At 38.1% G+C, this 27,252-nt stretch overlaps 2 protein-coding genes across 2 annotated transcripts in view; one reads left to right on the top strand and one right to left on the bottom strand.

Annotated features, from left to right (window-relative positions):
• Nucleotides 1-5,471, top strand: part of LOC143039858 (cysteine-rich hydrophobic domain-containing protein 2-like) — a 151,471-nt gene extending 146,000 nt beyond the window's left edge. Inside the window, exon 4 of the mRNA XM_076210120.1 lies at nt 5,080-5,471. Coding sequence (XP_076066235.1) covers nt 5,080-5,082 — 3 coding nt within the window. The 3' untranslated portion in view covers nt 5,083-5,471. The remainder of the gene's footprint in view (nt 1-5,079) is intronic.
• LOC143039857 (rRNA methyltransferase 3, mitochondrial-like) overlaps nt 4,282-27,252 on the bottom strand; it is a 28,255-nt gene continuing 5,284 nt past the window's right edge. Inside the window, exons 2-4 of the mRNA XM_076210116.1 lie at nt 23,204-23,466; nt 5,488-5,637; nt 4,282-4,947 (exon numbers count right to left, since the gene is read on the bottom strand). Of these exons, the coding sequence (XP_076066231.1) occupies nt 4,382-4,947; nt 5,488-5,637; nt 23,204-23,466 (979 nt within the window). The 3' untranslated portion in view covers nt 4,282-4,381. The remainder of the gene's footprint in view (nt 4,948-5,487; nt 5,638-23,203; nt 23,467-27,252) is intronic.

Genomic DNA, 27,252 nt, shown 5'->3' on the forward strand with positions numbered 1-27,252 from the left:
CCATATATCTGCATAACTTCCCACAGTGCCTTTCTGTCTACCCTATTGTAAGCCTTTTCCAGATCCATAAAAGCCCAAAAAACATCCTTCCCCTTTCCTATAGCTTTCTCACATATTTGTCTTACCACAGACATCTGATCTACACAACCTCTGCCTGTCCTAAACCCACACTGTTCCTCACCAATTACTCCCTCTGTTCCTCCTAATCCTCTCAATCAAGATCCTCCCATAAGCCTTCCCAACTACACTTAACAAGTTAATCCCTCTGAAACTACTACATTCACACTTGTCCCCTTTTCCCTTTTAAAGTGGAACTATACAGGCACTCCTCCAGTCCTCCGGCACTCTACCCTCTCTCCAGCAAACATTAAATAACCTCACCAGCCAGTCCACCATCACTGTACCTCCTTTTTTTTTAGACATTCTGCATGGCATCCATCCAGACCAGGTGCCTTACCTGCTTTCATCATCTTAACAACTACCTTCACTTCATCTTTCCTTATTTCTCCTCCATTTTCCTCACTCATCACTCTCATTTTCTTAGCATTTCCCACTGCAGCTATCTTTCCCTCCCTATCCTCCTTCACATTTAGCAACTCCCTAAAATATTCTGCCCATCTTCCCCTTACCGCCTTCTCTTCCATAATCATCTCTCCATCTGCACCTTTTACCTTTTCTTCTCTACTTCATTCGCCTCCTCTTCCTCTCTTAATTTCTTTCCAAAACATCTTTTTATTACTTTCAAAATTTTTAGTCATACTCTTACCCCACTTCACATCTGCTCTCCTCTTTGCCTCCTTTACCTTTTGCTCTACTTCTCTTTTCTTTTCTTTGTACCTTTCATATGACTCCCTCGTCCTATTTTGTAACCAATCTGTGAAAGCTCGCTTCTTCTCTTCTACAACCTTCTTGGTTTCCTCATCCCACCATTCACTACCCTTCCTTCTATTTCTTCCTGTCCTTCTTGTTCCACACACCATCCTTGCACACTTTGTGACTCCCTCCTTGAAACATTCCCGTTCCTCCTCCACACCTAGCTCTACTCTATCCTTCACTCCTCCTTCAGCTTCTTCTTGTACTCCTTCTGCTTTTCATTTAAAGAGTTCACTCTAAGCACCTCCCTACCTTTTGTCCCTTTCTCTTTCTCCATCTATCCTCCACTCTCAACTTACCTTCCACCAAAAAATGATCTGATATTACCCCACCCTCTCCCCTTAGCACATGTACATCCTTAACTCTTCCTATCATAATACTATTTATCACTACATAATCCATCAACGCTCTATCTACCACCCTCTCCCATGTGTACTTATGCTTGACTTTCTTCCAAAACACTGTATTTGCTATTATCAACTCTCTTTCTAGACACATTTCCACCATCAACTCTCCACTACGATTCTTTCCTGGAACTCCACATTTCCCAACCACTCCATCAATTGGACCATTTCCTACCCTAGCATTAAGGTCTCCCAGTATTATTACATTGACATTTCTCCCTAAATCCTCTATGCACTCATTTAAATCTATCCAATAGGCCTCCTTTTCTTCTACACTCTTCTCACTGCCAGGCCCATATGCACTTACAAAGACCCACATCTCCTTTCCCAGTTTCACCTTCATCCACATTATCCTTGAGGAAACCTCCTTCCACTCCACTACACGTTTACCTCTCTCTTCACTTATTAGAATAGCCACCCCTTCCCTCCCTTGCCCTCTCTTCACTCCTGATAACCTCCCACTTACACTCCCAAACTTACACTCACCCTTCCCTTTCAACTTAGTTTCACTCAAAGCCAACACATCCATCTTTCTTCTCACAAACATACTACCTATCTCTTCCCTTTTACTCTCATCTGTACCACATCCACGCACATTAAAAGACCCAAACCTTAGGGTGCTGGTCAAAGACCCAAACCTTAGGGTGCTGGTCGGAAAACTCCCAGACCCTCTTATGCCTTTACTTTTTTGTTTAGGAATGTCCCCTGTGGGGCTACAAGGAGAAGGATGCCTAGTCCCACTCCCCGTCCCTTTCTTCTCGCCTCTTATGATCCAAGGGGAAATACTTGGTGGCAGTATTCTTTTCCCCCACCACAGGGAATGAGAGAGTACTAATATATAAAGGAGGAAACAAAGAAGATCCTACAAACTTCAGACCAGTATCCCTGACAAGCACAGTTGCAAAAACATGCGGAAAATCATCAGAAACAAATGGACACACTTGGAAGAAAATTGATACTATTTCATCTTAGTTGTACAAAGGTTTATACTCTTGATTCTTTCTTTCAGACCTTGTTTTCTATTAATGTTTGTGTCTAACTCTGTGTGAGATGTGGAGAGAAGGGTGCTTTGTGTGAATAAATCTGGGTACTTTGGTTAATGAAATATCATAGAGACAGAAATATATTATTGTGTAGGTGTACCGATACCCCTCTTGTGCGTACTATAATGCCAACTACTTGAATGGCAGTTGACAGAATTATTATTATTCTTTATTCATTTATTAATATTATTATAATTTTTTCTTTCTTCTTCATCAATCATATTCTTTTACCTGGGCATTTTCCATGGAAGATTGAGCGATCTTAGCCGGTAATATATCTTATACTTAGGTTCCTTTTCTTTTTTGTGAACGGTTAGAATGGGTTCATCAGTGTTAGCCAATTTGCATAGCAATATTTATTCATGTACATTAGGAGCACTTTGTGCATGAAAATGTATTACTTTGAAATTAGTTTTAGTTTGGTATAGTAACTTTAATGTCTTTAAAAAATTTGTGATAATTAAATTGTAAAACTTTACTTTCTGTGAATATTATCTTTAGTTTCTCTGTAATAAAGAATTAGGATATGTACCAGAAAAATAATAGTGAGCAGGTGATCCATATTTAAAACACTGAAATAGGTGATGCTTGTAGTGATTCAGAATTATTCTAAAATTGTCCATCCTCGCAATGGATTAATTTGAGTAGACAAAGCAGTTACATTATTGCACTAGCTTTGTTTACATTTAGTTACCAGATATCTGAAGGATGGAAGCAAACTATATGTTGAAATGGTTCTTTTTTTTAGTCCCCTCCCTTTTTTTTAGATGTCAAAGTTAACTTTATTAACAAAATGGAAAAATATGTATCTTGATCCCCCCCCACCCATATTACTGCTTGAATCTCAACATCCCAAAACACAAAATTCTAGATTTGCAGATCATGACTAACACTCAGGGAAAACTGTTGCTTTTAACATTTCATCATCCATTACTCTTGTTCCCAACACTTTCCCATACTGCTGCACAACTGATGATGCAAATGTTGAATAAGATCTGGGCATCACTAATGTAAGAATGCCTAGACTACTGGCATTACCATTGGAATAAAGCACACAATTGAGGATTCATATGTTTCAGAAAGGTGTTGTTTAAGAATTCAGAATTCTTTAATTTGTTCTTACATTGAACACTTTGGTAAGTACTGAACACCTAACTTGAGACATGTATAGCCCCATACATTTAACTATCTTTGGTATAGTAGTCTTCTTTTGTTACATAATAGGGTCCACAGATTAGAACTTTCCTATGGGTAAACAAATTCACCTCTCAAAAAGACCACATATACACACCCTTATTTGACAAATTATAAGTGGCTTTCCTTCAGTCTTCTACATTAATGAAAGGTGTTATTAGGGTGTATTTCAAAATTGTATATATAATACATTCATTATGAGACAAGGATTTTTTCTTTTTTTAATAGCATGTTTAATGCCAGCTTTTCATTTCACCAGACACCCATCAGTGTAATGGACAAATAAAAACACATTGGTAGAGCTGGATTGTTTTTAGTACACCAAGAAATTTCCTTCCATCCACATAACCAGAATTTAGAGGGAGCACTTCTCCCACAATCCACATTCTTACTTGCACACTTCTTTTTCCAAAGGAAGCCAACAAATAAGTAATATAATTTTTTCTTATGTTATTATGACATTGTATCCATATATTTGTATTACATATATTTTCAATTGTATGTATGTAAAGCATACCCAAGACTGATATAGATATTTACATTGTGTGCTCACATTTCACCATTTGGGTTGGCATTTATACCATTAGTTTACAGTGATGTCACTCGCAGAAAAATGCAAGACAAAATAGTGCAAACATTTGCTTACTCTTCAATGTGATATGAACAAAGTACTTCAGATTGATCACTTAGTCTGTTTTGCTTTTATATTTTTTGTGCAATATATAAAATTTCTTTCATAGGGTTTATATACAAATGCAAAACCAATATGAAATTTGATAGTTTATTTTTCCTTGTATATGTCACATAGAATATTCATGAAACTTAAAATATTGAAAAAGTTAAAGAACAAATATACTATCATTGAAATCATGTGTTAACAGAAATATTAAATTGTGATGTATCTTTTGACAATCTGTGCTGCCTGTGTATTTCATATACCACAACAGCTGTGGCTGCTCCTGCATTTAAACTCTCTGCATGTTCAAGAGGTATATATACTTGCACTCCACCATTCTCCAGAGTAAACTTTTTGGAAGAATTACTTAATCCAGTTTCTCCACCAATTATGAGAGCTATATATGTTTTGGAGCTGGTAATATAATTAACACTGTCATAAATATATGATTTGAACTGAACTGATTTAAATTTCTTTAAGACACTTTCATCATCATAACTAGGATCTATGATTTTTTCCTCCCCCTTTTCATTAATCTCTCTTATTTTTTCATTTTGAGCACCAATTAAGGAAAAGTTAATATTATTGAAGTTATTAGTATTCCAGTTCTCTCTGCACACATCAGCAATGTAAATGCTATAGTTTTCATTGACATAGTTTGATAATGTGCTCCATGGAACTGAGGTGTGTATCAGAAGATGAAAATGGGCACCACAACCTGCACGCAGAACTTTAGTGTCCCACGGATCACAGCATCCTGCAAAATATAGCACATGACCATACAGTTTAAATGCACATTATTTAGCTGAAATAGACAAATATAACTGTAAAAACATGTAATGAGCTTCCTAAAGACAAATCTTAAATGATTTCCAATACTGATTTTCAGTAATTCAAGATCACAAGAGACCAATGATGGGTAGCTGCATATGGTGGTTCTGCAAGATGGACAGCAAAACTGTCCATTTTCAAAACCAGTCAACCCCCTCACCTCCATCAGAAGGGGCCCTGACACTCTGTCTCTAGACTAGGCCCAAGATATCTCTCATAACTTCAATTGCATTTCCTACACTTTCACACATGGGGAACTGACAAAGAAACAGTCTCATACTGATATAACAGAAAACAATACAAAGTTTCTTCCCAGAGAGATGTGGAAGGTTTCAAGGACCATTGTCGACCACTGTGGGGCTGCAGGTTTTCCATTTTGTGAAACTCAAGGTAACAGTTAATTTCCAAAACACAATAAAACACCCAATTGTCAGTAATTCCAAAACATAATAAAACACTTATTTACCTTTGGTTAAGATCACTTGTTCAGCACCAACAGCAGCTAATGACCTCAATATACCTCCTAAATTTTTTGGATCACGAATTTCATCCAAAATAACTGTTAAGGGTAGTCGAGGCCTCAACTTGGGATGTGAAGTTGGAATACTAAATACTCCTAAAAGAAGAACACAAGTTTAATTGCAAAACCTTTTATATACAAAGGACTTTTTTTACCCCTCTTACAAGGGAGGTAGCCAAAGTCATAAGGCATAATTCCACTTCTATTCACCACCCTTCCCTCCCTCTCATCTTGGCTCCTCTTGGATGATGGGTCATCCCTGTATCTCGCCCTGGCTCAGTAGCAATACAGCAAGACACAGCAAGACCCTTTCATTTAATCAGTGACCCCCCCCCCTTCTCCATCCCTTCATGCAGAAACATTGAAGACAGGGAGAAATCCCTTCAGGGTGTGTCAAAATATCATTCACACATTACCACTCCCTAACCCCTTTCTATCCCTCACCTCACTCCCTTCCATGCATCATAGCATCATCCATACACAGCCAGCCATTCTCCACTAACCCCTTTCTTCTGCCTTCTCCCTTCCTTCCTCAACAGACACCCCCTCTTGCTCAATGCTCCTTTCACCCCATTTACCCATCCCATTCTGGGTTGCCTCCTCATGTTCACTCCATCCAGATCAGCCTTCCAAACCTCTTTTACTATTCTTAACTTTTTTTTTTATCACAAAAGCATTAGTGCTCACAAATACCAATAGTTTTTTCCCCCCTTACAAGGGAGGTAGCCAAAGTCAAAGGCATAAATCCACTCCCATTCACCCCCCTCCTTCCTTGGCTCCTGGATGAAGTGGGAGTGGGTTGACAGGGTTGATGAAAGAGTATTGGATTGGTTTGGACACATGGAAAGAATGGATGATGAAAGATTAGTAAAAGTGGTGTGGAAGGCAGAGGTGGAGGGAACAAATACGAGGGGACAACCAAGGATGAAATGGATGGACAGGGTAAAAGGGGCATTGGGAAAGATGGGAATGTCTGTTGAGGAAGGAAGGGAGAAGACAGAAGATTGGGTTGCGTGGAGAATGGTTGTGTATGGATGATGCTGTGATGCATGGAAGGGAGTGGGTGGAGGATGGGGGATGAAGGAGTATGCATGGATATTTTGACACAGCCCAAAGGGATTCTTCCAGTCTCCTCTTTTTCTGCATGAGGGGACAGAGTGGGCACTGATTAAGTGAAGAAAATCATTAGTACTGTGGTTATACTTCCAGGAGGGCAACCCAAGCTGCTGACCTCATATCACTCCTGGTAGTCTTGTTGTTTCAGGCAATACACACTGATGATGGGGTAGGCTTTCCTCCCATCCCAGAGGAGGTGGTAGGAACATATCATTGGCAATGGGAATTGTAGAAACCAAATTAAAGTTCATACTAACACCCCACACTGTGGGACAAGGAGAATATAACTGTTGGACAAAGAATAGCAAGAACAAACAGGGCGGAGGAGTTCTAATTTTGGCCAAGAAAGATTTAACTGTAGCAAAAATAACTGAAGGAAAAAATAATGTAGAATCAATTATAGTACAAGTCGAAGGTAAAAAAAACGAAGAAAAGAAAATTTGCAGTGGTATATGTACCTCCTAAGACACAAGCCTGGTCAGAGAGGGATCATGCTGAGTTACTAGATGATACAAAGGAAGAACTAATTGAAACACTGAAGGATGGAGGAAATACAGTAATTATGGGTGACTTTAATTCAAAAGAAATATGCTGGGAAGATATGACAGTGAAAGGGGGAGAGAAACACTGAGGCAATGTACTCCTTGACTTGACCATTGAATACACAATGACCCAGTGGATTAGAGAAAATACTAGATATAGAGGAAATGAAGAACCCTCAATATTGGACTTAATACTTACAACAGAACCTGAGATAATCGATAATATTATTTACAAAACTCCGATAGGAAAAAGTGACCATGTACTAATAGAAATGGAATTGAAAGAACAACCAGACCAAAGCAAAAATGTTAAACATAGAATAGGAAGACCTATGTATAACAAAACAAACTTTGAGAAACTTAAAACATTCTTTCGCAATGCAAACTGGGAAAAATTCCAAAACGAAGATACAGGGATAGAAGAAAAATGGAACATACTAAAGGAAATTTATAATGAAGGAGTGGACAAATTTGTACCACAAAAAAAAATGGAAAAGGCATACATAAAGAACTGGTACAACAAAAGATGTAGTGAAGCAAAGGAAAAAAGAGACAAAGCTTGGAAAAAATGGAAAAGATAAGAAACAAAGCAAATGGCAAACATACATCAAACTAAGAAACGAATATGTAAAAATACGCAGAGATGAAAAGAGAAATTATGAAAAAAAGATAATAGACAAATGTAAAGAAGAACCCAAACTATTTTACAAATATGTAAATGGAAAACTGAAAAACAAACAAGAAATAGAAAAACTGCGCCAAGATAAAAAGGAATTTACAGAAGAACTGGAAATGGCTGAAATAATGAACAACCACTTCAGATCAGTATTCACAATAGAAAACTCGCCTAACAGTGAAGTTAGAGAGAGAGAATTATCCCCAGCAATGAAAGAAATAAACGTAACACAAAAAGAAATCGGTGATCAAATTAAAACCCTGGATGTCTATGGCCCAGACGGAATAGCAAACTGGATACTGAAAGAATGCATGGAAGAATTAACTGACAAAATATATGATATAATTAAATCATCAATTAAAGAAGGAAAAGTACCATTGGACTGGAAAAAAGCAAACATTGTACCAATTTATAAGGGAGGTGATAAGGAAGATCCATCTAACTACAGACCGGTCTCACTAACAAGCAGCTGGAAGAAAAATCTATACTGAACCCAAATCAATTTGGATTTAGACAAGGGAGATCCTGTACAACAAATCTGATTTGCTTTTACTCAAGATTAGTAGACATAATAGAAGAAAGAGATGGATGGGCAGACTGTGCTTTTCTGGACCTGCAAAAGGCATTCGATAAGGTACCTCATAGGAAACTAATAAATAAGATAGAGTCAAAAGGTGGCATCAGAGGAAAATTATTGGAATGGATGAAAGACTTTCTGATTGGGAGGAAAATGAGAGTTGTAATTAGAGAAAAATTCTCCAACTGGGAAGAAGTAAAAAGCGGGGTCCCGCAAGGATCAGTACTGGCCCCGATCATGTTTGCTGTATACATTAATGACATGAATGAAGGCATGGAGTGCTATATAATTTTTTTTGCAGATGATGCAAAATTACTTAAGAAGGTAAAAACGGAAGAGGACTGCAACTCATTGCAACAAGATCTGGACACAATATGGAATTGGACTCAAAAGTGGGAAGTAAAATTCAATATTAAGAAATGCAGCATAATGGAATTTGGAAAGAGTAAAAATAGAATATCAAAAGATTACAGAGTTGGGGAAGAAAAAATAAATAAAACAAACTATGAAAAAGATCTTGGAGTGATGATTGGAAAGGACATGAAACCAGATAAGCATATAAACAAGATGTTCGGAGAAACCTACAACTTATTGAGAGCAATCAAAGTGGCATTTACCTATATAGACGAAGAAATGATAAGGAAAATACTTACTAAACTAATAAGACCAAAACTCGAGTACGCAGCATCACTTTGGACACCCAGTACCAAAAAGAATATTAAGAAACTAGAAAGATTACAAAGAGTGACAACAAAACTAGCACCGACACTCGCCGAACTAACATATGAGCAAAGACTATCCAAATTGAACCTACCAACTCTGGAACAAAGAAGAGAAAGAGGAGATTTGCTAACTATCTACAGAATAATGAAAGGAATGGAAGTTTTAGACAGGAACGACCTATTAATGTGGGACAATGGTAAAACATGAGGACACAGAAAAAAAATTGAAAAAGGATAGTTATAGAAAAAACTTGAAAAGGAACAGTTTCCCACACAGAGCGATAAATATATGGAACAAATTAGACAACAAAACAGTATGTGCTAACACTATACAAGATTTTAAGATAAAACTTGATGCGGAGAGATACAAAGACGGGTCACCACGAGCATAGCTCCCCTCCCGTATATTACAACTAGGTAAATGCAACTAGGTAAATACTATACTAGCACTTCTACCCTTATGGACAATGTTGCACCATCACCAAGAAATATTCAAATTCATGGGTGCTGATTTAGATGGTAAAATTAAGTATATATAGGAGTATATTATGGAAATAATTCCTGGTACATCAGAAAATGTACAGCAATTATAGTGTGGAAATTACTATCTTTTGAAGAAAAGTGTGGAGAGATGATATGGGTATTGATGTTGTGATCAAGTCCCACAAAAGAGAAGCTAACTGTTAAGTTTTGTTCATCTTGGTCTTCTCTTACATTGTTTGAAAATTTTTTCTGGAATGGTACTTTTTAAGTTACCAGTCTTTTTGTCAAGGGTGGAAATTACATAGTTACCTCTTCTTTATACAATAGTATAAGGATGTTGATATTTTGCTTGGAGGGAGTTTCCTTGAAAAGGCAAGTACAAAATGACTTCAACTCATATCTTGAAATTTCTAGCTTTAGTCTTTTTGTCATATTATATTTCATCTTGTATTATGCTTGTTTCAAATGTCTAGCAAAGTTCCAACTTTCCTAACTTTCTTTCAACATAAAGATTAACCTTTATAGGATTTTCTGTATTTATCCATTTTTTCTTTATCATCTTCAGGGGGCATCATACCTTGTGTCCCAATACGAGTTCAGCTGGAGAAAAACCTGTACTTTTTTAGGTGAAAGACCTAGCTGCAAAGAGTAAAGAAGGTAGTCTAATCTCCCAGTCTTGTTTATTTTCCACAACATATTTTCTTAGTACAGATTTGAGTGTTCCATGAAATCTTTCTAAAGCACCTTGGGAGTGGGGATGATAAGAAGTAGACACTGTTTCTTTGATCCCTAATTCTTTAAAAGATGCTTTGAAATTGGATGACGTAACATTACTGCCGTGGTCAGTTTTTTTCTCTAGGAAATTCTATTCAAGAGAAATATTTCAATAGCTCTTTAATAATGATGTTAGATCTAATGTTCTTAAGAGGAATAGCTTCAAGGAAGAGAGTGCTCAGACAGGGGATTGTAATGAGGAATTTGTTTCCTTAGGGGGTAAAAGACCTACACAGTCAATCAGCATCTTTAGAGAAAAGTTCTTCTAGAGCAGAGACAGGTTTTAAGAGTACCTTGGGGATTGATTAACTGGGTTTGCCTACCTTTTGACATGTAGGACAAACCTTATAGTAGTAGGAAACCTCTTTTCTAATGAGAGGCCATTATAAATGTCATAGGATGTGTATTTACCTAGTTGTATTTTACGGGAGGAGAGCTATGCTCGTAATATTTACCTAGTTGTATTATACGGTAAGGTAGCTTTGCTCGTGATGACCTGTCTTTGTATCTCTCAGCATCAAGTTTTTTCTTAAAATCTTGAATAGTGTTTGCACACACTGTTTCTTTGTCTAATTTGTTCAAGTATCTATCACTCTGTGTGGGAAGCTATTTTTTTTTTTTTTTAGATCTCTTCTGTAATTATCTTTTAGTTTCTTTTCATGTCCTCTTGTTTTTCCCTTGTCCCATTTTAATAAATCATTCTTATCTTAAGATTTTCATTCCCTTCATGTCGAGCAGGACATTGCCCCAGAGTTCCTCTCCGCCTTTCACTGTCATTTCCTCCCAACATATTTCTTTTGAATTAAAGTCACCCATAATTACTATATTTCCTCTGTCCTTCAGTATATTAGTTAATTCATATTTTGTATCTTCTAATATTTTGGAATGATCACTTTCTGTCCAGGACTTTGTTTTGGGGGGCACATGCACCACTACAAATTTTCTACTCTTCATATGTTTGCTTTCAACTTGTATCGTAATTGATTCTACATTATTTTTTCCTTTAGTTATTTTTGTTACATTTAAATCTTTAGTCAAAATTAATACTCCGCCACCCTGTTTATCCTTTCTATTTTTTGCCAAAGTCTTTCTGACTCCTTGGTAACCAGCCAAAGGAGTGTCATGGGCCATATATAGGCTTTGTGACCACATGCTAAAAGGGACAACAATTTGGTTCTTAGCTTGCCACAATAGATCAATAGGGACATTAAACACTAACTACTTACACATGAGAATACCTTCATACAAGTAATAACGTTGAGACAATGTCTCAGATTGAACTCTAGACACACACTGGTCCCAGAGGAATGAAAGGGTTTGTTTCTCTTTTTGGACACTAATCAAAGATTCCCTAGATACTCTAGCACTGGAAGGGCTTTCAGTAAGAACAGTAGAACTCTTTTCTAAGAAGAAAGTGTCAGTGTTAAGAGATTCTGTGTCTTGGGGAACAGAAGAGTTGTTTTCTAAGAAGAGGAAGGCAATGTTAAGAGATTCATGGTCTTTAGAGTCAGTATAGTTGAATGGGTTTGAGGACCACAAATGGTCTAGTTGCGACTCTTGTTTCTCCTTGGTTTAGACATGGGTAACAGCCCACATTGGATATATAGAAAGATCATCTAGGGAGGAGTCTTCTGTTACTGGGTCTGTTGTGACCACAGGTAACTTTACTACCAGCTAAGTCATTTGACAAAAGTAGCTGGATGCCTTCCACAGGTACTTTTTTAATAGCAGCAACCACACCTCTCTTTATATCAGTACAAAGGTACACCTTGTATAGGGAAAGTTTTCTGATCCTCTTACTGTATTACATCCTGATTCATATGATTCTGAAGGATTAGGCAAAGTGTCATCAAATATGAGTTTGTACAGCCCCTGTGTCTAAGGATAGAGATGGGCACTGACTCTTCATTGGGAGTATTATAGTTCCCTTTATGGTGAATGGTTAAAAACAGGGGTCAAGTCCTGGAAGTGATGGCAAAGCATGAGAAAGGATAGGAGTTGAAAACTCCGTCTTAGTTGTGGGTGTGGAGTTAGGTTTGGTGTTGCTAGGATTATTAGCAAGACCAATGTATGGGCCTAGCTGCAGGCTTTGGACAAATTATTACAGGGAAATTGTTTGAAGCAAGCACTGGCTGAGTACAAGTAGGGAAATGAGGTTTACTCTTATATTCAGAAATACGATGACCAATCTTATGAAAGTACACAAAAGAACTTGATTTTGGGAACTATAGGAAAAGGGGTTTGATTAGGCTTTGGTTCATATAGTAATTCCTAAAGTCCCCCATTTTACTAGACAGTTTAGCTTCTCTTGGTACATTTGATGAAATACTGTGCACACTTAGAGGACACAGGTCATAATTGGTTTTATGAATGTCAGGCCTCTTATGGAAAAGTGCTTATTAATCAGCTAAATGAGACTGGAAGGAACCCTATTATTTAAGAAAATTTTACAATTTGATGACACATTAGCTTTAAATTGTTCTAAAAGTACACATTCCCTTAACTTCTCAAAAGTAGCTCCTATTGCCTTAAACCACTTATCTCCATACTTGGCCATTTGTGCTGTATATTCCATGAATGTATGTTGACACTTTTTATAATTCCTGAATTTAAGTATATGAGCTGGCACCAACTCATAGCTCTCAGAACCTTTTTTCTTACATTATCATAATCACTTTCATCACTTGCCAAGGATGTATAACCCTTCTGAGCTTTCCTTGTAATTTAGTTTACTCTAGTAAGCACCAATGTCCCTGGTTAATATTCATTTGGGAAATTAAAGATAAGTTCTGGATCACTTTCTGTAAAATTAGGCAAATATCTTAAATATTTAGACATGAAACACCACCACCTTTTTGTTTAATGATAGGCTTACACCTTAACCCTGCACTAATTTCTGCTAACTTATTATTAGCTTCAATATGTGTTTTCTCTGCCTTGACTTCAGCTATTCTTGCCTCTATCCTCTTTAGTCAAATTTGTTTATCTATGTATATACCTTTGTATAATAATTCTTTCTTCTTCTGGCACTAGATTCTCATCGATTAGATATTATATCAACTCCGTCACTATCTTTACTTTTCTTAGTCTAGAGTGTACTCTTGGTCCATATATATATATATATATATATATATATATATATTATATATATATATATATATATATTTAGCTCAGATTTCTTAAGGTTCTTAATCTCTTGTATTGATACTTCATCTTCTAAATGCTCCATTCTGGATTCACATATATTTTATAAGGTATCTATTGATATTTCAAGGTTTCTCCTATCTCTGCTTTGATCTTGGTGAAAGTCACCACTTGTCATGTCCCTATAACACTATCATGTACCTGGCAAATAATCCTTACCATGTATCTAGGGTATGACAAAATTTATGCCTTCTGATCATTATTCAAAGCCAGAGGGTGGAGGAAAACCAGAATTACCAACAGACATTTATTAGTACCTATGCTTTATGATTTATAATGAAAATAATGTTAGGACATGAAGTATTTAATACATACATATACCAACACCTTTTTCTCCCTTACAAGGGAGGTAGCCAAAATCAAAAGCATAAATCCACTCCCACCCATTTCACCCTCACATACTCTACTCCCATTCACCACCCCTCCCTCCCTCTTTTCTTGGCTCCTGGGTGACAGGTCATCCCAGCATCTTGCCCACTGCCCTGGGTCAAAAGCAATGCAGCAAGACACAGCATATCCATGGCAAGGCCGCTTCATTTAATCAGTGACCCTACCCCCTCATGCAGAAAAAGAGGAGAAATCCCTTTGGGCTGTCTCAAAATATTACCTAGCTTTTTCTATATGATAGAAGGCTATGTTTATCAAGTGACCGAAATGATAAGAGTAATATCACTTAGTGAACAACACACAAAATGGTAAACAATGAAGACAAAAACATAGTGAACCAATGAAGAGGATGTAAGCAAAGTGGAATCACCATTAGGTGTTATACCGAAAGAGTTGCATCATTGAAACACCAAGAATAAACCAAGGGGATAACACTACTTTTTCTGGGTTTGCAAAAGTGGAATACTAGATAAAGGTTTAGAAAGGGAGAGAGAATCAAGGTATAGAAATATCCTAAGAAATTAGGAGGTTACAGAATTAATAAATGAAATTATAATCTGAAAGCTGAATACAGGGCAATGTATTAAGCAAAGAATCCATTAAAACTTCAAAATGCTGAAACCAACAGAGAGCTTTATGATCTAAAAAAGGAATTAATCACAGTCAAAAGCAAGAACAAAAGAATGAAAAATGAAGATATAAATAAAAACGAGGCTTTGAAAAAAAAAGTCAAAGGACAAATACAAGAGATGACCAGGAAAGTGGTAGAAACAATAAAAGATCTCTCTCTCCAAGAAAAAAAAAAAAAAAAAATGGAAAGTGGAGCAGGAAATTAAAAATAACTATTAAGGAGAAAGAGAATTGGGTCACAGACACAGTGGATAAAAAAAAAAAAAAAAAAAAATTGCGTAGTACTTTATGGTATTAAAGAAAAACATAATGTAGCTAGGTACCTATGAGAAAAAGGAGAAAGAAACCGAAAAAGAACTTCTAAATGAGATACAAGAGGAGCAAGAAAAAATAGACAAAGAAATGGGAGTACAGAAGAGATCTGGAGAAAAAAAAACAACTTCCCACACAGAGTGATAGATACTTGCAACAAATTGGACAAAGAAACAGTGTGTGCAAACACTATTCAAGATTTTAAGAAAAAACTTGATGCTAAGAGATACAAAGACAGGTCATCACGAGCATAGCTCCCTTACCATATAATACAACTAGGTAAATACACTTAATGGGATTGTATTAGAAAAAAAAAAATATAATAATAATAAATAAATAAAAAACACTAAAAATCAAACTAAGATCTCAAATGATAGCAGAAGTACTATCTAAAACAGCAAAATTGGCAAAAAGTGAATATTACGAAAATGTATGAATAATGAAAGAAATGAGTGATGAAGAAAAAGAGAAGGAAAAGAAGAGATACACAACCATTCTCCATTCATCCCTATTATCTGTTTTCTCCCTTCCTTCCTCAACAGACATTCCCCTTTTTCCCAGTGCCCTTTTATCCAATCCATTTATCCCATCCTTGGTCGCCCCCTCATGTTCACTCTCTCCACCTCTGCCTTCCACACTTCTTTTACTAATCTTTCTTCACTCGTTCTTTCCATTTGTCCAAACCATCCCAATACATTTTTTTATCAACCCAATCTCCCAACTCCCTTTCTATCTCCACTCTCCTTCTCATTTCTCACTCTATCCAGCCTACTAACCCCTACCATTCTTCTCAGACATTCATCCCAAACACATTTAAACTCTCTTATACTCTATGTTTCTGCCCCATACAGTGCTGTTGTCATAATCACTCCTTCATACAGACTCCTCTTAGCATCCACTGCCAAATATCTACTTCTCATTACACTTTTTAATCCCCCCAAGGCATTTACTTGCTACTCTCAACCTACATTCTACCTCCACTCCTCTCTCTCCCGCCACATTCGCATTCAAGTATCTAAAACTAACCACTTTCTCCAGTCTCTTTCCCTTGATATTCACTTCCAATTTGCTACCATCTTCTCCCCTTGTACATCTCATCACCTTACTTTTACCCATATTATATATATATATATGTACAACACTGAATGGGTCCCAGTGAATAGTGATACATTTTTATCCACCACAATGCACTTTAATTCTAAGCCATCAACATCAGAAGCTCTGTAGAAGCAACATGCAAAAATTGAAATGTATGACCGAGGACTCAAACCTATGGCTAGCACGTGACCAGTGATGTAGTGATTTAGACCATTGTGCTATCAAGATAGTGCAATGGTCTAAGTCATTACAGCACTGGTCACGTGCTAGCCGTAGGTTCAAGTCCTCGGTCGTACCACATTTCAATTTCTGCATGCTGCCTCCACAGAGCCTCCGATGTTGATGGCTTAGAATCAAAGTACATTGTGGTTGATAAAAAAAAAGTAAATATATATATATATATATTTATATATATATAATATCTATATATACAGGTAAACGTCGACTTACGATGGCCGCGACTTACGATTGTTCGACTTTACGATGACGACGACGACGACGACGATATGATAATTTAACCCCTTCCATACGGTGCCGCACACGTAGGCGTCTTGATTATATTTATTGTAGTCGCCCCTGTGTTTTTACATTCTCTCAAATGATTCATTCTCTGTGGTTTTCAAAATTCGCGGGTGAAAGAGAGAACGATCGATATAAGCGGTGACTATATTTTATGATGCGAGTATTATTACGTCACGTCGTACGGCTGGCATTGGCTGCTGCCCGCGAGATTTAAGTCCGTACTGAAAATACATATTATAGTGTTTGAATATGGTAAAAAGGATAAAAATAATTAAATAAACTACTGTACATGTTTAATAGGCTATATTCAGTATCTCTGGTGGTTAATATACAGGTAGGCTAGGTACAGTGACCACGGAACAGAGTGGGGATCGACTTACGATGAGATCGTCTTACGATGGCTCTATCGAAACCTAATGCCATCGTAAGTCGACGTTTACCTGTATATATATATATATATATATATATATGTATTTTAGTATATTTGGTAAATAATTATATTGTCAAAACATAGATACCAAATAATACCACTTCTTATCTTCCAATGGGTTTCTTCATCTTTCAGACCAGGCCATTGTGTAACGCCAAGGGGCTGATAGAGGATGGGAATCCAAAGATTCCAATCTGGCTGGTGCACTGAGTAAGATCAGCTAGGGGCCAATTGAGTATGGGAATCCAAAGATTCCAGTCTGGCTTGGGCATTGAGTAAGATTGGCAAGCAGCAAAAAAAATACACGGGAGCAACGAGCGATTTCGCTTGGGAAAGTTCCAATGTCGCTCTTGCAAATCCAATAGCGGGAGCGATCCCCCACAAAAAATCGCTCCCGTGGCAAGATTCAATGTTTTTCATGCATTATCCATCATTTGGCAATCCCTGAATCCCATCACCATTGATGAAAGGATCAGAGCAAACACAACTTAACCGTGATCAATCATTGCATTATCAATCGATATCATAAACACAACGCATCAATCAACTTTAATTTGTTGATGTATGTACATATGTGTACATTTGTATCGCTGCTGGAGTTCAATGGCTTACCTAGCCTAGCTTCGTATCAGCTGCATGCGCGAGTACACTAGTACATGTTGATTAGACTCTACACGACTATCATGCTACATAATGTCACTAGTTTTGAATTGCATGGTACCTGTATGCAGGGAACTTCATTGGTTGCATGCAGCTAGCTGCCCAATCAACGCGCCGACTACATGTACAATGCACCATACCCAATACTACATCACCGCATGCGTACGTACACTGTACATATGCAAACTCGCCCTGACATGAGTAATGAGTTAGCCTTCCTATAGTTTGAAGGAAATCGAACCTGCAAAAACATGGCTCTGGTAGTTAAGAAAAATGGCTCTGGCGAAATTAAAAAAAAATAAAAAAAAAAAAAAAAAAAAAAAAAAAAAAAAAAAAAAAAAAAAAAAAAAAATCGCTGTTGGCAAGGGGCCAATAGATGATTCTAATCTGCCCAGGGCATCAAGTAAGATCAGGAAGGTGCCAATAGTAGATTACCTCTGGGTACTGAGACTTGAAGGAAGACATGTCTCTTCTCAGATTGTGTCAGGGCTTTTATAAATCTGCTTGTGACATCAAGAGATACATAGTAACAGGCAGCAGAAAACTGTGGGACTCTATGTAATGGTATGTTCAAGGACATTTTGTAATGTAAATTTGGTTATACTTATTTATCTGTAAGGATGTACGGGAGAGGACAGAAGATAGGGGTGATTGGAGAAGGGTTGTGTATAGATGAGGCTGTGATGCATGAGGGGGAGTGGGTGGGGGATGGGGGGTGAGGAGGTATGTATGAGAAAAAATTTGACGCATCCCAAAGGGATTTCTCCCCGTCTTCTCCTTTCCTGTATGAGGGGACGGAGAGGGGGGGGTCGCCGAATTTATGAAGCGGCCTTGCTGTGGATGTGCTGTGTCTTGTGACACTGCTTCTGACCCAGGGCAGTGGACAGGATGCAGGGATGACCCGTCATCCAGGAGGTGCCAAGATAAGAGAGAGGGAGGAGGGTGGAGGGGAGTGGAATATATGGGAAATGAAATGGGTGGGAGTGATTTCTATGCCTTTTTCTTTTTGGCTACCCCTCGTGTAAGGGAGAAAAAGCCTTTGGTATATGCATGTATCACTATACATATCTTCATACATTCTACAATTATATGAAAATAAATTCTTTTACTTTGTACAATCTCATGAAAACAAAATAATAATCTTTATATACAATATAAGATTATGGTATTCACACAAGGGCATGACAATAGCAGATGTGAAATATCTTATCATATTCATGCTAGGGTGCAACAACGAGTCAACAAGGCAGATCAAGATGCAGCATTGACTTCTTTCAATGCTTCCCCTACTGCCTACAATAGGATTTCACTCCACTCAGGCTGGGATGAACACCTGACAAATTCAAAATGATCACACCTCTTATGTACCCATGTCCCTCTTTCCCCCAATGTATGAGACATTTTGAGGCAACACTGACATGCTGCAGAACAGGACATTCTTACCCATGCTTTTCTTGTGGTACTCCCCTTACAATCTCACAGATTATATTTGAATGCCCCACTCAGGGTTCCCACAGAAAAGTGAAAACTAAATTCCAGGACTTTTCCAGGATATTCCAGGATAAAAATCATCAAATTTCCAGGACTTTGAGCAGAATATCTGAAACAATTTTCAAATACAAACTGATCTTTTTGGCCTCCTCCACCCCTTACAGCCAGCTGATTCCACCCACTTTATTACACTATGCAGTCTTCCTCTGTTAGATTACAATATATATATATATATATATATATATATATCAGAGTATCAGGTATAATTCGTTCTTTGCTCTTTCTTGAAAATAGTCACTCCATTGATTTCAGTTTCTGCTTGAGGTCTTGTAGTTTCTTTTCCAGTTTGAGATTTTCATCCGCCTTCTCAGAAACTTTCAGTCTGAAAGCATTGGACTTAGCCAGAAAAGTGAAGTCATGCTCTGTTTCTGCCTTCTTTGCCAGCTGGTCTGCTTCCTTGGTCATTGACTCCATACTATCTTTCAAGAGCTTCCTCTTTTTCTCTGCTGACTGAATATCCTCTTGTAGTGCCTTTCTCTTTGAGGATTTCTTATTATCTGTCTGTGACTTCTTCTGATCCGCGAGGTACTGTTGGTATCTCATCCTCGATGCCCTGACATGCCTTTTCAGTCTGGGAGTGAAGGGTTACTCAGTGAAGTGCTGGCCCGTGGCTTGAATACTGTCATAGACTGTACGAAGAGTTACAATAGTCTTCTCCTGCATGTTCTGAACCAGGAGGTCCTTGTTCACAGAATAACCCCTTTCTACTGATGCCTGACCATGGGAGACTGAGAAGCATCTTGAAAACAGACCAGAGCTTGCTGTACTTGTGGTCTTTAAAGTACTGGCCCAGAAATATGTCCAGCCTCTCACTATCTGGGGTGAAGTTCTTGAAATCTGCTGCATGTTCCTGCCTCATCTCACTGCCAAACGCCTTGTACTGAGCAAGGAGCTCATCGCCGAACAGCCTGTTGGCATTCAGAAGCATCTGGAGGATTTTCTGGAACTTCGTCGCCGCATCTGTAGAAGGAGCAACTAGTTTATCTGGAGCCAGTGCAGAGAGATATCGAACCAGGGACAGTTTCAAGGGACTCTTGTCCAACATCTTGGATGTGAGCTCTGATAGCAGTGTCACACACTCATTCTTGAATGCCAGGACCTTCAAATCACTGACCAGTTTCTTCTCAGCAGCTTTCTTCACAGACTCTCGAGCAGCAAATCCCAGATCTACAAGTTTTGGCAGCATCTGGTTCTTCTGGTCCTTGGGGTCCAGGTTGGCCAGTTTCTGCATGGTGTCTGCTTTGTCCAGAACTTCTTTTTTGATGAAACGTCCCATGAGCGCAACAACCACTTCCTTTAGCTTCTGTCCCAAGAACGGTGCCATGGGTGCATCTGTTTGAAACCTCTGAAGGAATGGCTGGAGTTGTTTAACTATAGAGATGAAGAATTGTAGCTTTGCGACGGAGAGTGGGTCCTCACAGGGAGCTTTCACTGATGCAAATGAGGCAGTGCTAGGGGCCTACTTGGGGTCTTTGAAGGATGCCACAAATTTCTCCACGTTGGGCCACATCTGCAACGCACGCTCTGCAACCTTTGCATCCTCAACCCATCTGTGCTGGCAAAATTGCAATGGGTACAGCTTGCTCCCTGTGATAGTGGTGAAATCCTCTCTTCTTGCGGGGGTATCATGGAAGAGCTGCCACAGAGACCTTAGCAGGTTTCCAATCTTCCATCCAGTCTTGTTGGCCCCTTTCTGCAAGCTTCCGTGGACAGTGTGGAGTCCACAGCTTCCGATGTTCAGAAGTTCTGGGAGATCCTGTGTTTTGTGCTCCTGTTGCAGGTCATTGAAAAATTTCCAATTGACGTTAGGTCCATCCATTGACACCTGAAGCAGACGCTTGGGATCTAGTTGTTGTGTCCCTTCCTTGAAGTTGTTGAGTAGGTCGCTTGCTCGAGCATGCCCCAAGAACTGTGACCCAAAGTACCTTACACTGACCTGACCAGAATCATTGTCCCAGTAACGGACTATGAAGTCCATTTGTTCATTCTGTGAAACAGGGTTCATGCACTCATCAAAGGATATGGTATAGCACTCTGCTCTTCTGACTTTCTCCACTAGCAGATCATGGAAATATGGAGACAGGCCAAAACAAACTAGATAAGCACACTTTGTAGCACCACATGAGAAAGTTTTAGCAATTTGGCTGTCCGGAAACATTCTTGGGAACAACATGCCCACATCAGATGATGAATTGAATGAGTAGTTGCTCATAACAAGCTTCAGAGCCCAGAGAACCTCTGCGTGGTGGGCAGCATCTGACACAACAGCTGCAACCTCTGATCTTTGTGGAGCTGTACCTGTACTAGCAACTGGTGCACTGGAGGTGACATTGGCTGCAGCATCATCTGCCTTTTCGTCTTGCTTCTTTCCAAAGAAGTTGCGGATTGCTGATGGGTTTTGCCTTGACTGTCTGATCCTGTTATGAAGTTGGTTTTCATGTGACTTCTCAGAGCGGAAACTCCCATGTTTGCTATGTCAAAACGCTTCTTGCAAAGTTTGCAGTATGCTTTGGTGTCATCCTTGGGGTCTTCCTTGACCCATGCTGAAAACAGTGGATCCTCCACCCAGAGTGGATTGAAATGACATTTCTTGGATGCCATACTACTGCAAAAAGAAAAATTAATGTTAAAACCCAGACATGCATCTTCAACGCTATAAAAGGCGAGACATAATTGCTTGTCAACTTCATTACTATATCTGCCTCCTATGTATACATAACTACAAATAATTTCTAATTCCCATAAAAAAGCTTATTGCAATTTCAGTTCAACATACAAATTTCTAATTATCACTTGAGAATGAAAACTTTGCCAATCATGTCCCTTTTGCTTCTTTCCTTTTTTATTTAAATCGCTCACCTCAGAAAAACCCTGAAAAGTTCAGGCAAGCTAGAAATCAATGATGTCTCGCCTGATGTATTTGTACAACCACCACAGACAGTACAAAGACTAGAAACTGGAAGGATGCCATAGCCATGTGATAGGTGCAGACACTGCACACTGTAGAATATTGAGCACAACCAACATCCATGCAACACTGAATTCAAGGACTTTCAATGAGTTTTTTTAGCTGGCAGTCCTAATTCCAGGACCACTTGATTTTTGGCAGAATTTCAGAACTTTTCCATGACTTTCCAGGATCACTTTTTTTTCCAGGACTTTCCAGAATTTTCAAGGACCGTGGGAACCCTGCCCACTTAACCCCTTGCAACAACCTCTTTTCTCACCTTCTCAAAGATTTTATTACATTTAATTTTAGGAGAACCAGCATCCATACCTCTACCTTCTCACCATACTTTCCTTACTCTTTCCAAACTATAACCACCTTATACTATACACACCTGAGATAATGCCCAACATTCCTGCAATATACTCTACTGACTGACCCACATCTCCTGTCATACTCCATAAACCCAAAATTATTTTTGGTATTGTACAATATTGTCCACAAAGGTAGAGATACTGGTGAATTGTCAGCAGTGAAATACAACTTGATTGCTGAGAAGCAAGGGAACAAGGTTGGAGAAAAGCAAGAATGGATGATAAGCATTCTAACACATGCAGATGATGTAATTCTGCATGCACAGATGGCTATTTACAGAGGACGGTGAGTGAATTTGGTAAGGTTTGCTGGAGGAAAACATTGAAAGTTAATGTATCAAAGAATGAATTAATGGTGGTACCCAAGAGTGAAGGGCACAACATTAATATATAATTTAAGAGCCAGATAATGGAGTAAATGGCTGTGTAGCTCTGACAATCTTGTTGAGAACAAAACGGTAGTGAGCAACTATGCTTCACCTCAAAGTGAGGGTATTTCTTGACTGTGGTACATTATGGATTACAACCTCCTTGATTAACACTGTTTTACAATATTTCTCTCCTGGAAAACTTAACACAATATCATTACAAACTATACCAATGATAAAACATTAAAATAATTTAGCCTTAAACTACAACTGCTGACAAGGAACATACCCATTACTCCTGGACAAGTTGTCAAGGAGGACCAGAGTTTTAGTTGTTTATACGGGGCCTTGACCAGTGGAAGTCCATCCAGGTTCTGGGCAGGAGTAGAATTTAAGCTTTTCAACTTCTTTAATGATTCTCTTTGGGAGAAGAGAATGGTCTTTGGATGGACACCAGCTATAAGAGCTTCATCTACCAATCGGCTGCCTTCTACCATAAACACTTGTTGTTCATATCTGTGTTTTCTTGATTTTGCAGCTGTGAGAAGTCCTCTGTATAACATAAAAATATATTACCATCTAAGCATAATTATGTATGTTACCTTACAACAATGTTTCTCCTGAAAGAGAGATCTGGGAGGGTCCAGGTGCTGTTGCCAGCCACTGTAGGATTACTGATTTTCAGAAAGTGAGAATAAAGGTGATGAGATGTACAGAGGGTGACAGTGTCGTTAGTAAGTCTTCAAAACAAGAGGCTAGGGGAAGTAAAGAGCTAAAGTATTTAGGGTCACATGTAACAGGGAATAGAGGAATGGGGGGGTGGAGATAAATTACAGAGCAATGGAAGAAAGTATCAGGGAAGGTGGGGTGAAAAGTGTCATGAGAAATTAGTATCTGGGGATGAATGCACAGAGAAGGCTGAATGAAGTAGTGATTGTGCCTATGACTGCATGAGGCAGAGACTTGGAATTAAAAGAAGGCAGAAAATAGAAATTTAATATGTTTGAGATGGGGGTTACAAGGATGGACAATGAGAAATACAGAGGTGAAACCTATAAGTTATAATTGATCTGTTTACAACTAGTGTTTTCAATAGTGTTGGTTCTTTGAATGATCGCTGCTTCCAAACACTTCCTGCAGATCTTGTCAGGCTCTCCTATCAGCAGGTCACGCAACCTGAATACACGAATACGTGAACAATGTTACGACGTCAGGCATGATGTCACCACCAATGCATATGTGACACATAGGAACAGGGAAAACCATTTCATGGCCTGGAAGAATGCAGAGCTGCTGATACGAGAGCCCAACAAGATCCACAGGAAGTGTTTGGAAGCAGCGATCATTCAAGGAACCAACACTATTCAACAAAATAGGGGCATGTTCAACATCTCACCCCACATAATTCCTTTAATACCCATGGCCAACAAAATTTTAAACCACCCTTTGGGAGCAATTTGCCCACGGACATTTGGGACATCCTCCTCAACCTCTCCCAGTATTCAATTCCCCTTCTCCTCTTCCTTCCCCCCTTTCTTCTTTCTTTCCCTGTTCCCTCCATTCCTCTTATTTAATCTAAAGCATGTGTATCTCAACTTGTACTTGAAAAAGGTGTAATAAGCCAAACATCATACAAATAGAGGCTCCGTCCTCATATGATTTTTAACTCGTCAATCCTTTCATTTCTTCGACATCGGCACGTATCAAAATAAACATTCAACCGCCACAACTTTGAGTTAGAAAATAGGCTTTAGGAACTTTTTTGTTAATGATTTCTGCCAAGAAAATCACATACTACATTGTTCTATTATAATTTACAAAATTAATAACTCATTTTCTATTGCTATATTGTATAGGTGTGCACAACTAAAATTTACCTCTTGTCTCTGTTCTTTTCTCGTTCTTTTTTCCTTTAGCTTTGCTTCTTAATGTCTTTTCTCTTTCCTCATCATTCATGTCTCTTTTTATCCATATACCTTTATAATGTTCACTTTTTCATAGCTTACTTGTATTTGCTAATATTTCTTACACTGTCATTTGTGACCTTAATTTGACCTTTAGGGGTTGCTTTTCACCTGCATATTTTCACATTCTATGTACTTTATTTCCTTTTCTATATCTTGCTCTTCATCTTGTACTACTTTTTTAACTTTTCTTGCCAATTCTTTTTCTTATCTCTCAGGGACCAAATTAGGTTATGTCTTTCCTTTAGACCATATACTACTGTACACTTCTTTTTGTCCACTGTATCTCTTACCAGATTTCCTTTTTCCATAATTACCTGAATGACTGCATCTTTGGCATTCTCCTGCATTTGGGAGTTCTGGTGAGTCCAGACCTTAAAACCAGGAAGCAGTGCATTAGCACCAGAAATAAAGCTAACAGAGCATTAGGCTTCATTGCTAGCACAGTAACGAATAGAAGTGAAGAGGTAATTATTAAACTCTATCTAGCGGTAGTTAGACCCATCCATGACTATGCGATACAGTTTTGGTCTCCGTCCTACAGAATGGACATAAATTCACTAGAATCAGTACAGAGAAGAATGACCAAAATGATACATGGACTCAGAAATTTGCCTTACGAAAGAGGCTTAGGCACCTTAACTTACACTCTCTGGAAAGATGCAGAGTGCAGGGTGATCTAATAGAAGTGTTCAAGTGGATCAAAGGTTATAACAAGGGTGATGCAAACAAGGTTATCATAATAAAACTACAAGGTAGGACTCACAGTAATGGGTATAAACTGGACAAATTTAGATATAAGAAGGAAATAGGCAAGAGTTGGTTTACTACTAGGGAGGTTGATGAATGGTATAAACTTAGTAACCATGTAGTAAGTGCTGAAACTATCAGTTGTCTTAAAAAAATGATTAGACAACTTTATGGATGGGGATGACAGGTGGTGATGGATACGGAGCTGCCTAGTGTAGGCCTTATGGTCTCTTGCAGTCTCCTTTATTCTTATGTTCTTATTTCCTTAAAAACTATCTTATCATTATCTTGGTCTTCCATTCTTTCCTGAGCTCTTGTAAATCATCCTCTCCAATTTTCTTCCAGTTTTCTTGGTCATTGCCTTTATTTATTCGTTTACCTCTTTTTTTATGGTCGCACTATTAGTGGTATAATTATTTTTCAACCTCTTCATAAATTCAGAGGTCGAAGATGATGACAACAACAATGACCCTGATTATCTGTAGAATTACAGGTACTGCATTACTAAATGCATGTTAGGTTAGGTAGGTTGCAATAGATGAATTTATCATACTTTAATTTCTTCTACCTCCATCTATCAAAACAAAGACAGTGTCTCAAGCAACTGCACTGGCTCCATTCATTTGTGCATCACTTTTAGCAACTTTTCCTATTACTGATTTCTACCCCAAAAAAAAAAATGTATGGTATTTGTTCAGTTGTGTACATGGACACGATATAGCATTAGAAAATTAAATATTAATTTTGTAAATTATAATACATGAACATAATATGTTATTTTCTTGGCAGAAAAAAAAAAAACTTGCAACAAGCAAATATACTAACGAACAAAGTCGCTAGCATAGGATTGGGACGCCATCTTGTCGTTTGTCAAGTGTTGTCTGCCCTGTCCAGTTGAGGCCTGGTGTACGGCCTGGTGTACGCCCTCGGTACTTCCACCAGTACCTCGCGAGATGTATATTCTTGAAGGAATGTTATGGAGTTGAAATCCACGCATTCCTTCAAGCTATGAAAAACCTATATACCCCACAATCAGAAAGTGATTGAACAGGCTGCCAACATCCATGACGACGATCCAGATGAACCTTATATTAGAGGTACCTATTTATGTTAGGTTAGGTTAGACGAATTTATCATCCTTTTATTTCTTCCATGTCAGCTTAAACAAACATGGCGTACCATTCGTCTGGCGAGACTTTGTTACTTATGAAATCTGTTTTTAGCAACTTCTTTTGTTTTTTATTTCTGCCAAGAAAATTGCTTGTTCCATTGATACATTATAATTTACAAAATTAATAATCAATTTTCTAACGCTATATCGCGTCCATGTACACAACGAACATTTACCAAATGTATATTATGTTGATGCATTATCATTAACAAAATTAATATTTAGTTTTCTAATACTATTCCACATAAATGTGCATTTCTAAAAATTTACTGAATTTAAGGCATCCTTTGTAGTATCAGGTCCAGAATATTCCCTGATAATGTAAAAGTAGGTTCTTTAACCCACTGGGTCAAGCCAAGAGAGGTGATGCAATGCTCATCCCATTGTAATGTGGGCAAGTTAAACTTTAAAATCCTCCATCATGATTACCTCCCTACCATCACAGAATGAGGT

This window comes from Oratosquilla oratoria, chromosome 27 (assembly GCF_046742065.1).
Source record: "Oratosquilla oratoria isolate Oo_2021 chromosome 27, ASM4674206v1, whole genome shotgun sequence".
Taxonomy (NCBI): domain Eukaryota; kingdom Metazoa; phylum Arthropoda; class Malacostraca; order Stomatopoda; family Squillidae; genus Oratosquilla; species Oratosquilla oratoria.